Raw genomic sequence first — 16,044 nt, 5'->3', positions numbered from 1 at the left:
GCAGTAATCACATGTATTGTTTCAGTGTGCCACAGGGATGCCTCCATATTATTTGACTCTGGTTCAATTTATCTGTATGTATCATCATATTTTTCTCGTTATTTAGATATGCCCCATGAGTCCTTAGTTTTGCTTGTTCATGTATCTACGCCGGTGGGCGATTCTATTATTGTGAACCGTGTGTATCGGTCGTATGTGGTGGCCTTTGGGGGATTGGAGTCAAGAGTTGATCTTTTACTGCTTAGTATGGTTGATTTTGACATAATTTTGGGCATGGATTGGTTGTCCCCATGTCATGCTATTATGTATTGTCACACTAATACCGTGAAGTTGGCAATGTCAGGGTTATCTAGGATCAATTGGAGAAGTTCTCTAGACTACCAGTAGGGTGATTTCATATCTGAAGGCCCAACAGATGGTTGGGAAGGGGTGTTTTTCATATTTGGCTTTTGTGAGGGATGTTGGTGTCGATACTCCTACTATTGATTCAGTTTCGGTAGTGCGAGACTTTCCAGATGTGTTTCCTGTAGACTTGCTAGACATGCCACCCGACAGGGACATTGATTTTGGTATTGACTTGGTGTCAGGCACTCATCCCATTTCTATTTCTCTATATCGTATGGCACCAGTAGAGTTAAAGGAATTAAAAGAGCAGCTTCAGAAGCTTCTTGATAAGGGGTTCATTAGACCTAGTGTGCCGCCGGTGCACCGATTCTGTTTGTGAAGAAGAAGGATGGTACTATGCGGATATGCATTGACTATAGGCAGTTGAAAAAAGTTACAATTAAGAACAAGTATCTTTTGTCGTGCATTGATGACTTATTTGACCAGCTTCAGGGAGTTTTACTGTTCTCTAAGATTTATTTGAGGTCTATGTATCACCAGTTGAAGATTCGAGACTCGGATATTCTGAAGACGGCATTCAGGACCCGCTATGGTCACTATGAGTTCCTTGTGATATCTTTTGGGCTGACCAATGCCCCAGAAGCATTCATGCATCTGATGAACAGTATGTTCCAGCCATATCTTGATTTATTTGTCATAGTATTTATTGATGATATCCTGATGTACTCACGTAGCCAGGAGGAGCATGCACAACATCTGTAGATTGTACTACAGACGTTGAGGGAGGAGAAGCTTTATGCTATGTTCTCCGGTGTGAATTTTGGCTTAGTTCGGTGGTGTTCTTGGGGCACGTGGTGTTCAGTGAGGGGATCAAGGTAGATTTGAAGAAGATTGGGGCAGTTCAGAGTTTGCCCAGACCATCTTCAACTACTGAGATTCAGAATTTTCTTGGCTTGGCCGGATATTATCATCTCTTCATGGAGGGTTTCTCGTCCATTGCAGCGCCTTTGACCAGGTTGACCCAGAAGGATGCCCCCTTCAGGTGGTCTGACAAGTGTGAGGAGAGCTTTCAGAAGCTCAAGACTGACTTGATGACAGCTCCAGTTCTAGTTTTGCCTTCAGCATCGGATTCTTATACATTGTATTGTGATGCTTCTCAGATTGGTATTGGGTGTGTCTTGATGCGGGAGGGTAGAGTGATTGCTTATACTTCACGCCAGTTAAATCCTCATGAGAAGAACTACCCCATTCATGATTTAGAGTTGGAAGCCATCGTTCATGCATTGAAGATTTGGAGGCATTATCTCTTCGGTGTGTCTTGTGAGGTATTTACAGATCATCGGAGTCTTCAGCACTTGTTCAATCAAAAGGATCCATATTTGAGGCAGCGGAGATGGTTGGAGTTGTTAAAAGACTATGATATTACCATGTTGTATCATCCTTGGAAGTCCAATATAGTGGCCGATGCCTTAAGTATAAAGGCGGTGAGTATGGTTAGCCTTGCATATATTCATGTTGGTGAGAGACTGCTTGCATCAGATGTTCAAGCCTTGGCCAATCAGTTCTTGAGGTTAGATATTTTGGAGCCTAGTCGGGTTCTATCTTGTGTGATTTCTCCGTCTTCTTTATATGATCGCATCAGAGAGCGTCAGTATGATGAGCCCCATTTTCTTGTCCTTAAGGACACGGTTCAGCACGGTAATGCCAATAAGGTTTCTATTGGAGATTATGGGGTGTTGCGGATGTAGGGTAAGATTTGTGTGCCCGATATGGATGGGCTGCATGAGTTGATTCTTGAGAAGGCCCACAATTTATGGTATTCCATTCATCTGGGTGTCACAAAGATGTATCAGGACTTGAGGCAGCACTATTGGAGGAGGATGAAGAAAGATATAGTGGAGTTTGTAGCTCGGTGCATGAATTGCCAGTAAGTGAAGTACGAGCATCAGAGGCCAGACGGTTTGCTTCAGAGGCTTGAAATTCCTGAGTAGAAATGGGAGCGTATCACCATGGACTTCGTAGTTGGGCTCCCACGGACTTTGAAGAAATTTGATGCTATTTGTGTGATTGTGGACAGTTGACTAAGTCTGCGCACTTTATTCTAGTTGGGACTGCCTATTCTTAAGAGCGGTTGGCTAAGATCTATATCCACGAGATTGTTTGCCTTCATGGTGTGCCGATGTCCATTATTTCAGATCGGGGCACGCAGATCACATTGCAATTTTGGAGAGCAGTGCAGCGAGAGTTAGGCACATGGGTTGGGTTGAGTACAATATTTCACCCTCAGACGGACGGACAGTCCGAGCGCACCATTTAGATATTGGAGGATATCCTACGTGCTTATGTCATGGATTTCGGGGGTTCTTGGGATCAGTTTCTACCGCTTGTAGAGTTTGCCTACAACAACAGCTACCAATCGATTATTCAGATGGCTCCGTATGACGCCTTGTATGGGAGGTGATGTCGATCTCTAGTTGGGTGGTTTGAGCCAGGGGAGGCTAGGCTGTTGGGTACTGATTTAGTTCAGGATCAGCTTCGCACGGCACAGTCTAGGTAGAAGTGTTACACCGATCAGAAGGTCCGTGATGTTACCTACATGGTGGGAGAGAACGTATTGCTCAGAGTTTCACCCATGAAAGGTGTCACGAGGTTCAAGAAGAAGGGCAAGTTGAGCCCGCAGCATATTGGCCCTCTTGAGGTGCTTGAGAGGATTGTAGAGGTGGTTTACAAGCTTGTATTGCCACCTAGTCTATCAAGGGTTCACCCAATGTTTCATGTTGGAGATTGTGTTTGTTGGCACTTGAGTTGTTCGTGCGGATCCAGATATTGATGTTATTAGCACGTGAGTTGTCCTTGCAGCACGTGAGTTGTCTGTGCGGGTTTTATTATTAGCATGTGAGTTATTCGTGCAACACGTGAGTTATTCGTGCAGTGTGTAGATACGGATCCATCCCCCTAGGGTCATCCTCTCATGTTTCTCTCTTGATGGTGTACACGCGGTTATTGAGGAACTGATCAGTGGTTTGGTACGGATATGGAAAATTTGAGGAAATCAAACAGTGTTTTTGTTGGATTTTGCATTTCATCTTTACTTGCAATTTCCTTGATCATTTATCTGATTTAACTGATATCATCTCTATATGCTAAGATATTATCTAAGCAAGGTATTTGACAAACTGTACACATAAACACACATATGTTTTCTTTCGAAACTTTATGATTTGATTCCAATATCGTTCTGTACCGATTTAAACGATGAAACTACACAGGTGATAGCTAGTATCATTAATAATTTGTGCTTCTCTTACCTTGCCATGTTTATTTACGATACGTATTGAGTATATTGGGTCAGTTGTATTCATACTATGCTTTGCACTTAATTGTGCAGATCCAGGTGTTGGGACCAGGTATCAGCAGTAGGCTTTCTTGTTGGACTATCTGCTAGAGGCAGGGTAGAGCTGCATCCTTGGTCGCAGTTTGACTTGTCTTTTCCTTTCATACTATTGTTACAGTTCAAACAGTGTATTTATTTTTTTGTTTCAGACTTGTATTTCGTTACAGCAGCTCATAACTCTGTACTTACCTGTTTTTGGGGATTTACTTTGTATTAGCAGTTTTATTGTATTGAGACCTCAGACTCATGCTATTTCTATAAATTTCATTATTATGTTGCCTTCATTATCATGTTTTGGCTTGCCTAGCCGGTGTGTTAGGCGCCATCACGATGAGGTAGGGATTTTGGGTCGTGACACTAACACCATCACTAGGAAAGACAATAACTAAACTATGCAACAAATAGCCCACAAAACATCTTAAAACAGCTTAAGAATCAAAATAATCGGAAAAACGTTCTCAATCATAAGGGAGACTTTTAGTGTCAAAAGGAAGTTCGTACAATGATCGAAATACAAGTCAAATGCCAAATCAACTAATACAAAAAAAATGACTAAGCGGTCCACAATCCCAAAATCTGGTGTCACAAGTGCATGAGCATCTACTGGAATAAAATGCTACTACAACAACTGTCTGGAATACAAAATAGACAGAATACGGTATATAAATAGGAAGGGGACTCCATGTGCTGTGAATCGTAACGTAGAAAGAAGCTCACCATAAAGTCTCGCCAGCAGCTACATCTGCGTGCCTGTATGACCACCCGATAGACCTGTCTCAGTGCCTGCATAATTTGTGTAGAAGTATAGTATGAGTACGTAAATCGATGTGTACCCAATAAGTATCTAGTCTAACCTCGAAGAAATAGTAGCGAGGGGATAACATTGGCACTTACTAATGGTCCAATAATCAAATATACATGAGAAAATAGACAGGTATGAGACATGGCAAGTAGCAACGAAACAGAAAAATATGTACAACATGTTTTGCAATTGAAGGATAAATACGAAATCGTCAAATACTAAATATTTTCTTGAATGGAATATATGTGACCAATATCATGTGCAAATGTCAAATCCGAGTCAAGATACTCATATATGCACTGGCTCCTTATCGAAATATTATACACGATTCTGCCGAAGCAAATGATTTGATCCTATAAAAGTGGTGTTATATAATCCTGTCGAGACAAATGACCAGATCTCATAAGAGTGGTATTGCAATAATCCCGCCGAGGCGAACAACACGATCCCATAAGAGAAGTGCAGAGGGAGGCTGCAATGAAATAGAAGATTATGGGGAATTTGGTTTTGGGGGGTTTGATTTTTGGGGTTCAAGGAGTAGGGAAAACTGTTCTTGAGCCAAGAGGGATTAAACATTGATTTCCACTGTTTTAATATTTTAAACTTACCTGAGGCTCGCTTTGTGAGGGACCAATCGCCTTCGCGAAGGGTTAAGTTGGCCAAACAGTCACAAACACGACAAAGGCATCGCGGACGTGTAGGCTTAAAATTTTATTACCCTTCGCGAACGCGAAACAATGCTTATGCAATTTCCAGCAGCTACTTGTTTTTGGCTGTCCGGTCATCCCGACCTGCACAAATCAACTCCAAAAATTCTAAAAGTTGGCAAATTAGTCAAAAATAATATACTAAGCTATTCTAAAAAAGAAAATTTCAAAAACGACTAAAAATTTTGAAAACGATGGGTTGCCTACCACCAAGCGCCACATTTAACGTCGTGGCACGACGCGAATCAACTTTACTATTTTTCTCGCCACTTGAAAGATATGAACTGGGCACCCAACTTGGAATCAAGCTTGTGACCACGAGCAACGGGGGTGGTAAGTAGATGATTAAGCCAAGCATCAATTTCTTCGTTTTGTATTTATTGGCTTTCTTTTGAGGAATGTCATTTTGCGTTCTTGAATAGTCAAATTACAAGATGTATGGCTCTTGTCTTTCTTCTTTACACTCACACATGGATTCACATGGTTCAATTCCCATATCACCATACAAGTCCAAAGTTGAAAAGTTCGTGGAATGAGATAATTGCCTCCCAACTTGCAACTTTTTCCGGATTTTTAACATCCCCTTTTTCCTCTGAATTAGAGTCATTTTCAACCATCTTTTCAATTATATTGGTTGACTCTAATTCTATATTTTTCTTGGCATCACCAACAAGCATGGAGTCGGTTGGCGGTTGTTCAATTCTTGATTCCTCAAAATAAAGCTCGCTTTCTCCCTCGAAGTTGGACTCTTCTTGACCTCTTTCCACACTCTCAAATTGATAGGCATAATAAGCCTCAATCAATGATTTCATTTGATCTTCCAAAGTGCGGATAGTCTCATCATTTTGATGTAGTGCTTGTTTTAAGTCCTTGAGTGCCAAGTTGTGCTTCTCCTCATTTTCAAGAATGGCCTCCAACATGAGCATCATCCTCTCATTTTGAGCACTTGAGAGTTCTTCTTGATTTTGATCAAGTGCCAAAGAAGGATTTTCGGCTTCAACCTCTAAGTAAGGTTCTTGGCTATCATTCACTTTCGAGGCTTTTTGGACCTCTAAAACTTCAAGCATTTCTCCCATTTGTGAGTTCAACCTTTCAAGCTCCAAATTATTTTGGAGACTATTTTTCAAAAGCTCCTCCAAGGCATTTTGCTCTTTGTTTCCTCCTTCAAGTAGGTATTCCATCATGAGCTTGAACTCTCAATTTTGACCATTCTCAACTTCTTACACTTCCTTATCCCTATAATTATCATCACAAAAAGTAGAATCATCATAGTGGGGGTTTGGGTAAGGGAAGGACAAATAAGCATAATTAGTCCAATGATAATTTTGACCATCACACTTATCACAAATACTCCACTCATGGGTTTGAGATTGTGCGTACAATCTGCCCTCGGGAGAATTTAAATAATTTTGCCACGAGTGTGGTCCTCTATAATAAAGACAAGGTCATCAAAGTATGAACAACTACCATCCGACCAGTTTTCAATATGCGATACCATTTTTCAAAACTAAGAAAAAATAAACAAGAAACAAACAAAAGAACAACAATAAAAATAAACAATGATAAGAAAAATAATTACACAAATATTCACAAGTTTGGAACAAAGCACATACGCTTATTTCTCAAACAACCTAAATACGCCAAATTGTTCCCCAGCAACGGCGCTAATTTTGATGACGTCCAAATTCACTACTAAAAAGTAAATGGACACGATCGCATGCAATATATTTTATCCAACTATGAGTCGGGGTAGAATCCCAGAGAGAATAATATGTAGGCGATTAGGCGTGTAAGAGAACTATCACTTATTATGCTAAGCCAAACACTTAGAAAAGTTTTAAAAAAATATTTATAACTAATTGCGAAAATGTAATAACCTAGAAAGAAAGTAAAATGATCAATGGCTACAAGCATGGATGCATTAGGAATTACATTCAAGTAACGATCTAATGTATTTCATGATTTTACAAATATGAGCGAGTTTATATTAATTAGCCTTGGGTAATAATTCTATATTAGCTTCTTTCGAAGATTAACAAGACTTCCTAATTGAATTATCCCTAAAATAATTAAGCACACCCGAATATGATTACAAGTAGTTCAATCATATCCCTAAGTAGAATCTATAAAGTGAGGGTTAACGCCTCAAGTTCTTGTTAATTAATCTTTCCCAATCCCAAATTATCTTTTTCAAAATCAATTCGAAGTTAATGGACGAGTCCTAGGGTTAGCTAATCCCTTTGGAAACATTAAAGAACAAGAGTAATTAAAGAAACAATAACTCACTTCATAATAAATAAAAATTGTTTAATACATAAGCACAACAAGATATTTAATCCACGCTTCAAATATGAATATTCCCATAAATAAGATTCAAGTGTTAGAAAAATACTACACACTTAGATGGAGAAATGAACATAAATGGGAAAGAAATTTTCAACCAAAAGCTTTAAATCTTCAAGGCCCAAGTGTGTGTGCAAGAACCCTAGCTCCAAAACTCGTGTTCTCTAGTCAAAAGATTGAAAATAAGTCAAAAATTTCAAAGATATGCCAAAGATGTCCAGAGATGCCAAAGATCTGCTAAAGATCTGTTTCCAATAAGCAAGGTCGATTATTAAAAGGTTTGGGGGTCAAAAACGTAAAATTCCAGAACTGCCCAGTTTTTTTCGTCCATTTCTTCTTCGTGTTCGCGATCATACCTTTGCGTTCGCGAAGGTTTGTTTTCCTGCTGCTTCGCGTACGCATTACTCCTTCGTGTTCGCGAAGGGTAATTCACTAGGCAGATTTCCATTGTTCATTTTAGCTCCTTTGTGACTCGTTTTTACTTGGTTTCTTCACGATCACTTTTAAATCACATAAAACCTGTAAAATAGAAGTATATGACATTAAAGACGCGATTTTATCAATCAAACATAGTAAAAATATAAGATTAAAGACGAAATAAGTTGGTAAAATACCCACTTATCACGATCATCCCGATCCCATAAGAATATTACTAAGCTGTTTCATAAGAGTATTGTTGAGACGATTAGTCTGATCCAATAAAAATATTGAAACTTTCAATGGGTCACTAGCCTAACTCATATATATACTTACGAGTTGAATAATCATGAAACTTCTAACAAATGAATACGACACATGAGTAAATCTGTAAGAGAGAGTATAATTTCCTCGGCTAATCAAGTAGCGCGCCAAGTATCTAGAATAACAAAGCTTGGTAATCTATGCAAGTCTAGTCTCAGGAAAAAATATTAATTAAAGCAATTAAAACAGACAAGATTAACTCAAGTAATACAGTTAAAGCATGGTGTAAGCCTAAGTTTACCCGGACATATCAAGAATCTAGCATACATACGGATGCTCGTCACCTCGTACGTATGTAGCCCCCATAACATGTAGATTGGGCGAATAGAGTACCTACGGGAATAAGTCCTCTCTTACAAGATTAGGCAAGAGACTTACCTTGCTCTGAAATCTGATAATCGGCTCTAACACCTCTCTAACACCTCAAAACCAATGCCAAACAATCTGAAACTAGCCAAAGAACATGCAACCCAATCAAAACATACTCAAAAATCCATAATTTAATAATTATAAACAATGGTCCACCCCACATGAAAAGTTAAAGAAAATCAACCCCCGGCCACGTGTCTGAATTCCGAAAATTCTCAAAAATAAATATTACCCAGAGTATCACGAACTCAAATATATAAATTTTTTTCCCAATTCCGTGTCCAATTTCGTGGTCAAATTCCCTTTTTACCAATTCTAGATTTTCCAACAAAATCCAATAATTTTTATTAATTTTCATGTTAAAATCCATTTATAATCTATGTATTTAGCTCATAACAAGTTATAATCACTTACCTTATACTAGTTGATATATATGGCTCTCCCAAATGGCCTAAAATCGCCTTAGCAAGAGAGAAATTGGATAAAATGAGCCTAACCACGAATTGCAAATTTATATTCAGCCCTAGCGTCCCTCTTCGCGATTGCGGAAGCACCCTCGCGATCGTGAAAGTCAACTCTAGCTCTACCGAAATTCCCTTCTTCAGAAACGCGAGGACCCTCTCACGATCGCAGCCCTCAGCATGCCAGGCATGCGCGAACGCGAGCCTAGCTCCGCGAACGCGCGCGAAGGAAACCACTCGCCTGACTCCACAACTTTGTGAATGCCATAGTGCCCACGCGAACGTGATTCCTCCTGCCCTAGCCCTCTGCGAACGCGACACCTTCCTCGCAATCGCGTAGAGTAAAAGCTCACCTGCCAGTCCCCCTTGTTTGTGATTGCTGGGCTTCGCGAAGTACACCAACATTCGCAAAAATCTTCCAATCATTAACATGCTCTGAGTGGTCCGAAACTCACCCGAGCCACCCGGGACCCCGTCCAATCGTACCAACAAGTTCAAATACATTACTCAAACTTATCCAAAGGCTCGAAACACCATAAATTAATAACATCAAAACCAAGAATCGAAAATCAAAATCCTTCTCTTCAAACCTTCAAGCTTCCATTTTAGAATCATTCTTCTAAATCAATCTGAACCTCTCGAACATCAAAACCAATTATACTCGTAAATTATAACACATTATATGAAGATACTCAAAGTCTCAAATAGCCAAACGGAATGCCAAAGCTCGTGTCATTACAGAATAACAATCTAAGGATTTGTATGTTATCCATGAATAAAACAAGTAAACTAACAAAATAGTTTTCCAGAACCCGGCCTTTTCAGCTTTCTTAGAGAAGTCAAAGTTAAAGTTGGAAATCAAAGATTATCCAAGTTTATCAGGTTAAAGCTAAGCACATGTTACATGCTTAATATGTACCAGAATACTCAATTTGTCCTAGCCTACCAATCCATCCATTCCTCATAAGCAGAAAACAAAATTGAAACTAATCTTTGTCTTCTTTCTTTGAAATGGTAGTTCATGTAGGTTAAAGGGAAGTTTTAGGTTAAGTTATTAAGCCAAAAATGCTCATTAGAAAAACTGCTATTAATGACTTTTTTATTAGGGGCAAATTGGTCAATTCATATCTCCCTCCACTTCAAATGACGTGGTGCTGTCGTTGTATGACTGTTTCTCACCAACCACACCCAACTCATTATTTCCTCTTCTCTATTTGACGACTCACATAACTATCTATTATGGCTTAAACCATGGGGTAATTTACGAGAAAAAACTCACCCAGAGCAGTTTACACCAATATAATAAATACGCAACATGAAATTTTACATATATTATTACTGCAGAGTACAAAAATTATACTCTTTACATTCCAATTCGCATTACATAATTTTGACTTACGAAGTTTTAAAAAGAAATTAGCTTTTTAAATTTGTGGTTTTAAATATGAAATAGCATTAATATAGGTATAAGAGTTTTAAAACTTGTGATTTTAAATATATCAAAATATTTGTATAAATATAAAAGCTCATCATCAAGTGTAAAATAAAAAAAGCTATATTAATATATTCACAAATTTAAAAGATTATTATTCTTTCTGGAACGAACTAAACTAAAAATATTGTCACTTACACGAGAATGGATGAAGTTTTTTCTTTTTATTGATTTCCCATCCGGTGTCCGCTATCCACATTGGGGGTAAAGCGCTCCCTAACAAATGTGACTGTATACCCAGGGACTCGAACCTGAGAGCTCTGATTAAGGATTGAGTACTTACCACTTCACCACAACCCTTGTCGGTGAGAATGGATGAAGTAATACATATATTGTTATCTTAATTTATTATTTGTAAAAAATGCGTGCCAGTAAGTTTTTATCTCCCGGGGGGAATGTGAGGGTTGAAGGTTGGTTGTTGAGAGGAAGCCCGCTTACTTTTCTTGGCACAAATCTAGCCGTCCATATCCATGTGCAATCCAACGGTCAATCTAGCTTTTCAACTAACACATTGGCCTGCCCAACCAACCCTCAAGCATGACAATATGATTCCCTTTCTATTTAAACACTCACATTTTGGCTCAACAAACTCAGGAAATTCAGCTTAAGCTAATCCCATAAGCTTTGCAATTTCCTAACTCCAATCAACCAAAAATATAGAGAGAGAGAAGATCGCAAAACACATTTATTTGCACGTACATAAATCTTACGTGTATCTTTTAATTGCACAAGATTCCATCAAAAAATCACATATACTTCGTTTCTCATAGCTAACCACATTTTGAGTTCTTGATCTTTTTCTTTCATATTTTCCATTTTCAATTGGCAAGACATATTTAGTTTAGCAATGGAGTATACAAATGGAGATTGTAATGGGCATTCTGATCAGGAACTTTGCATTAAGGGTCATCAACAAGAAGACCCTTTGAATTGGAACATGGCAGCTGCGGCACTCAGTGGTAGCCACCTTGATGAGGTGAAGAAAATGGTGGAGGAGTTTAGGAAGCCGGCTGTCCGGCTAGGCGGCGAAACGCTAACGGTAGCACAGGTTGCCGCCATAGCCGGCCGTTCAGGCACTGAGGTCACGGTGGAGCTGTCAGAGGGAGCGCGGGCCGGTGTCAAGGCAAGCAGTGATTGGGTGATGGAAGGCATGAATAAAGGAACTGATAGTTATGGCGTTACTACTGGTTTTGGTGCAACATCACACAGGAGGACCAAGCAAGGTGCCGCTCTGCAGAAAGAGCTCATTAGGTGAGAGTTTAACTTTTATGATTGACGACAGATTATCTAAAAATGCTATTGTCCCAATCACCTAAAAGATAATTACAAGTAGTTGTACACAAATTTAGGATTAACCAACTTGAAAGAAAAGACTGATTATCTGTTAACAACACGTTAGTGTAAACGTTCGGTACGCACGGTTAGAAAATATAAATTAAATTAGATCAATTAGGTGATATTTAAATTTTCTTTACTAGCTGTCGCTAAGTAGCTCATGTTAGACTCATGCTATCATTATTTACATGTACTTATTCATTAAAATGTTAATCCATGTATAAACTTACAAAGAAGTTCCTCCCCCCCCGCCCCTCTTTGGGGGTGTTGGGGCGACGGGCAAAGTAGGTAAAGGAAGGGCTTCGGAGTAGATGGCTTCACGTAAATTCCCCATGTTTCGTTTATTAGGCATAGGCAGTTCAAACATGAGACCAACTAAATTAATAAAGAAAGAGACAAGATTAAAATTCAAGAGAAGACACAAAACAGCTACTAAAAAAATGGAAAGACTGTTTTTCCCCTCAAATTTTATCCCCGGTTGGTGAATGATTTGTGGAGTTGTCTATCTTAATAGTGTAAACAATAACTTTAAATTAAAACAAATTAATTAAAATCATGGTATTAGTAGGTTTGTCTTCAATGATTTTGAAAAGTTACAGTACTAGACACGTTATGCAAGAAATAGGAAACCCTTTTCTCATTCCTGTAAGAGAGTACTTTATTTTATTCTTTTGGCCCCTAAATTTTCAAATTCTTAACATAAAGAATTAATAAAAGGAGAATAGTTCGGCACCCCAAAACTTGACAACTTCTATTTAGTTTCCCCTCCCCATAACTTGGCAATTTCATAGCCTCTACCCCGGCCAACAATTTAAATTATTTTTTTCTTGCCAAAATCTATATTAAAAAAACTTGAAAAAAAATTATTTGGCAAAAAATAATAATATCTTAATCAAGTTACTTTATCATTGCATCTAAAAAAAAATACGTTGTTGGAACTCCATATATTGGCTAAATAAATATTTTAGCTAAAATAGTAAAATTCCGACTAAATATTTGCGAATTTGATCGAATAAGAAAAATGCATAATTTAATTAAATAGCCATTGCATGAAAATAAAAATAAATACACGTAATTTTTTCTTTTTGTAGAAAAAAAACCATTTGTAATTTATTACTTTGGCTAAATCTTCTTTTTATTTGGCTAAAATAAATGAAGCTTCAACTAACTTTTGTAGATTTGGACCGAAAGAAAAAAAAAATACATAGTTGAAACATATATTCATTGTATCTAAAAAATTTAATTGGGATAAAATGAGATGTATATTAAGAAGAAACAACGAAAAATACAATTGGAACAAATAAATCATTATATTTGATTATGTGACAATTAATATTTGAAAAATACCTTACTTGGAAGTTGATTTTTTAATTTTTCTTCCCTCCCACGCACATAAGAGAATGTATTCACGCTCTTTGTCACATCAGCATCTAGGTGGATCAAGACTATTAAATTTTCAAGTTCATAGAGGTATTCAAGACCATGTATAGTTTAAAAAGGAATTATAGAAAAGTTACCAAGTTTAGGGACTCCCGGACATTTCTGCATCCAACATGAGTAGCCCCAAAAAGAATCACGTGACAGCATGAAGAAATACCCACAAAAGTAATACTAGTTCACTGGTTACTTTAATTTTGCTTTTGCCTAATAAATACTCCCTGCAGATTTAGGTCTACTTTTGTCTAATTGTAGAACGAATTTAATGGATGGACGGTTTGAACAGTTCCGAAGGTGGCACTTTCAAGTTTAGTCTATGTTCCTATATCGTTCGTGTTAGGGGTGATTTTGTATGAATTAATTAACTCATTTGTTACACGCAATTTCATTTGAACCAGATTTTTGAATGCTGGAATCTTTGGCAATGGGACGGAGTCATGCCACACATTGCCACACTCGGCCACGAGAGCGGCAATGCTAGTGAGGATCAACACTCTTCTTCAAGGTTACTCTGGCATAAGGTTTGAGATTTTGGAAGCTATAACCAAATTGCTCAACAGTAACATCACCCCATGCTTGCCTCTCCGTGGCACAATCACAGCTTCAGGTGATTTGGTGCCACTGTCCTACATTGCTGGGCTTTTGACGGGCCGGCCCAATTCCAAGGCCACTGGGCCGGATGGAGAATTGTTGGATGCTGTTCAGGCCTTCCAACGGGCCGGTATCGAGACCGGGTTTTTCGAGTTGCAGCCCAAGGAAGGATTGGCATTGGTGAATGGCACTGCTGTTGGTTCTGGCATGGCTTCTATGGTTCTATTTGAGGCTAACATTCTTGCTGTCCTTTCTGAAGTCTTATCAGCACTTTTTGCTGAAGTTATGCAAGGAAAGCCTGAATTCACGGACCACTTGACTCACAAGTTGAAGCACCACCCTGGCCAAATTGAGGCTGCAGCTATAATGGAACACATTTTAGATGGAAGTTCCTACGTTAAGGAAGCCAAGAAAATCCATGAAGTGGACCCTTTACAAAAGCCTAAACAAGATCGTTACGCCCTCCGAACATCCCCTCAATGGTTAGGCCCTCAAATTGAGGTCATTAGGGCCGCGACTAAGATGATCGAGAGGGAAATTAACTCAGTTAATGACAATCCCTTGATTGATGTCTCGAGGAACAAGGCATTGCATGGAGGTAACTTCCAAGGCACTCCAATTGGTGTGTCAATGGACAACACTAGGCTTGCACTTGCCTCCATTGGGAAACTCATGTTTGCACAGTTCTCTGAACTTGTCAATGACTATTACAACAATGGATTGCCTTCTAATTTAACCGGGGGACGAAATCCTAGCTTGGATTATGGTTTCAAGGGTGCTGAAATTGCAATGGCCTCCTACTGCTCTGAGCTCCAATTTTTGGCCAATCCAGTGACTAATCATGTCCAGAGTGCAGAGCAACACAATCAAGATGTGAACTCTTTGGGCTTAATCTCTTCAAGAAAGACAGCAGAGGCAGTGGATATTTTAAAACTTATGTCATCCACTTATTTAGTAGCACTTTGCCAGGCTATTGACTTAAGGCACTTGGAAGAAAATCTCAAGGCCTCAGTAAAGAATGCTGTGAGCTTAGTGGCCAAGAAAGTATTGACAATGGGCCAAAATGGGGGGCTTCACCCTTCAAGGTTTTGTGAAAAGGACTTGCTCAATGTGGTTGACAGAGAATATGTGTTTGCATATGCTGATGACCCATGCAGTTGCAACTACCCATTAATTCAAAAGCTAAGACAAGTGTTGGTGGATCATGCTCTTTTAAATGGTGAAGGTGAGATGAATTCTAGCACTTCAATTTTCCAAAAAATTGGTGCATTTGAGGAAGAATTAAAAGCTATCTTGCCTAAGGAAGTTGAGAGTGCTAGATGTGACTTGGAAAATAGCAAGCCAACCATTCCTAATAGGATACAAGAATGTAGGTCCTATCCATTGTACAAATTTGTGAGAAAAGAACTAGGGACCAATCTCTTGACAGGTGAAAATGTGCAGTCACCAGGAGAAGTATTTGACAAGGTTTTCACAGCAATAAATGAAGGTAAATTGATAGATCCTTTGCTTGATTGCTTGAAAGAATGGAATGGTGCCCCTCTTCCGCTCTGCTAGAGGAATGAGAAAGAAAAAGGAAAGGAAAATCTTGGCGTGACACTATGAGTACATTAAGTTTTTTTTTTTTTTTTTTTGGGTAATCTTATTCTAAAGGGTCTGTAAGAAAATTTGTGACTCTTGATAATTATTTATGATATCTGTTTTCTGTTCTTAGTACTACTGTTTTTATTGTTGTAAGCTTCCTTCAACAAGAAAGATGTAACATATTAATAACAATTCACTTTCAACAATATCTTTTATTTGAGACTATTGTTGTCTTCCGTTTTTTATTTCTCGATTTTTCTATTAGTTTGTGGAATTAGTTTGAGTAGGTTTGCCCTGTTGACTCACGGTTGTTGACAAGATAGATACACGAATCATTTTTTTTTTGGTTGTCAACAACCATTGCAATAGAGACTATGTCATGGTTTTGCCACCAAATCCATTTCTTGGAGGGGAGGAGTGTGGGGTAGGAATTTTGGTAGGTG

General features: G+C 38.6%; 1 protein-coding gene across 1 annotated transcript; it reads left to right on the top strand.

The window, feature by feature from the left end:
* Positions 1-11,251: 11,251 nt before the first annotated feature.
* On the top strand, positions 11,252-15,807 carry LOC104100767 (phenylalanine ammonia-lyase 1-like). Its single transcript, XM_009608078.4, has 2 exons — positions 11,252-11,905; positions 13,825-15,807. Exons 1-2 carry the CDS (start codon positions 11,502-11,504, stop codon positions 15,572-15,574), a joined length of 2,154 nt encoding a protein of 717 aa, XP_009606373.1. The 5' UTR covers positions 11,252-11,501; the 3' UTR covers positions 15,575-15,807.
* Positions 15,808-16,044: the final 237 nt, after the last annotated feature.

Source organism: Nicotiana tomentosiformis, chromosome 5, assembly GCF_000390325.3.
Source record: "Nicotiana tomentosiformis chromosome 5, ASM39032v3, whole genome shotgun sequence".
Taxonomy (NCBI): domain Eukaryota; kingdom Viridiplantae; phylum Streptophyta; class Magnoliopsida; order Solanales; family Solanaceae; genus Nicotiana; species Nicotiana tomentosiformis.
This window is presented reverse-complemented; position numbering and strand designations above follow the sequence as displayed.

Bases quoted from the DNA above. Each gene is read 5' to 3' on its own strand.
- LOC104100767 (XM_009608078.4), top strand. From the start codon at position 11,502: ATGGAGTATACAAATGGAGATTGTAATGGGCATTCTGATCAGGAACTT. The intron at 11,906-13,824 runs GTGAGAGTTTAA...CATTTGAACCAG, and splicing joins CTGCAGAAAGAGCTCATTAG to ATTTTTGAATGCTGGAATCT.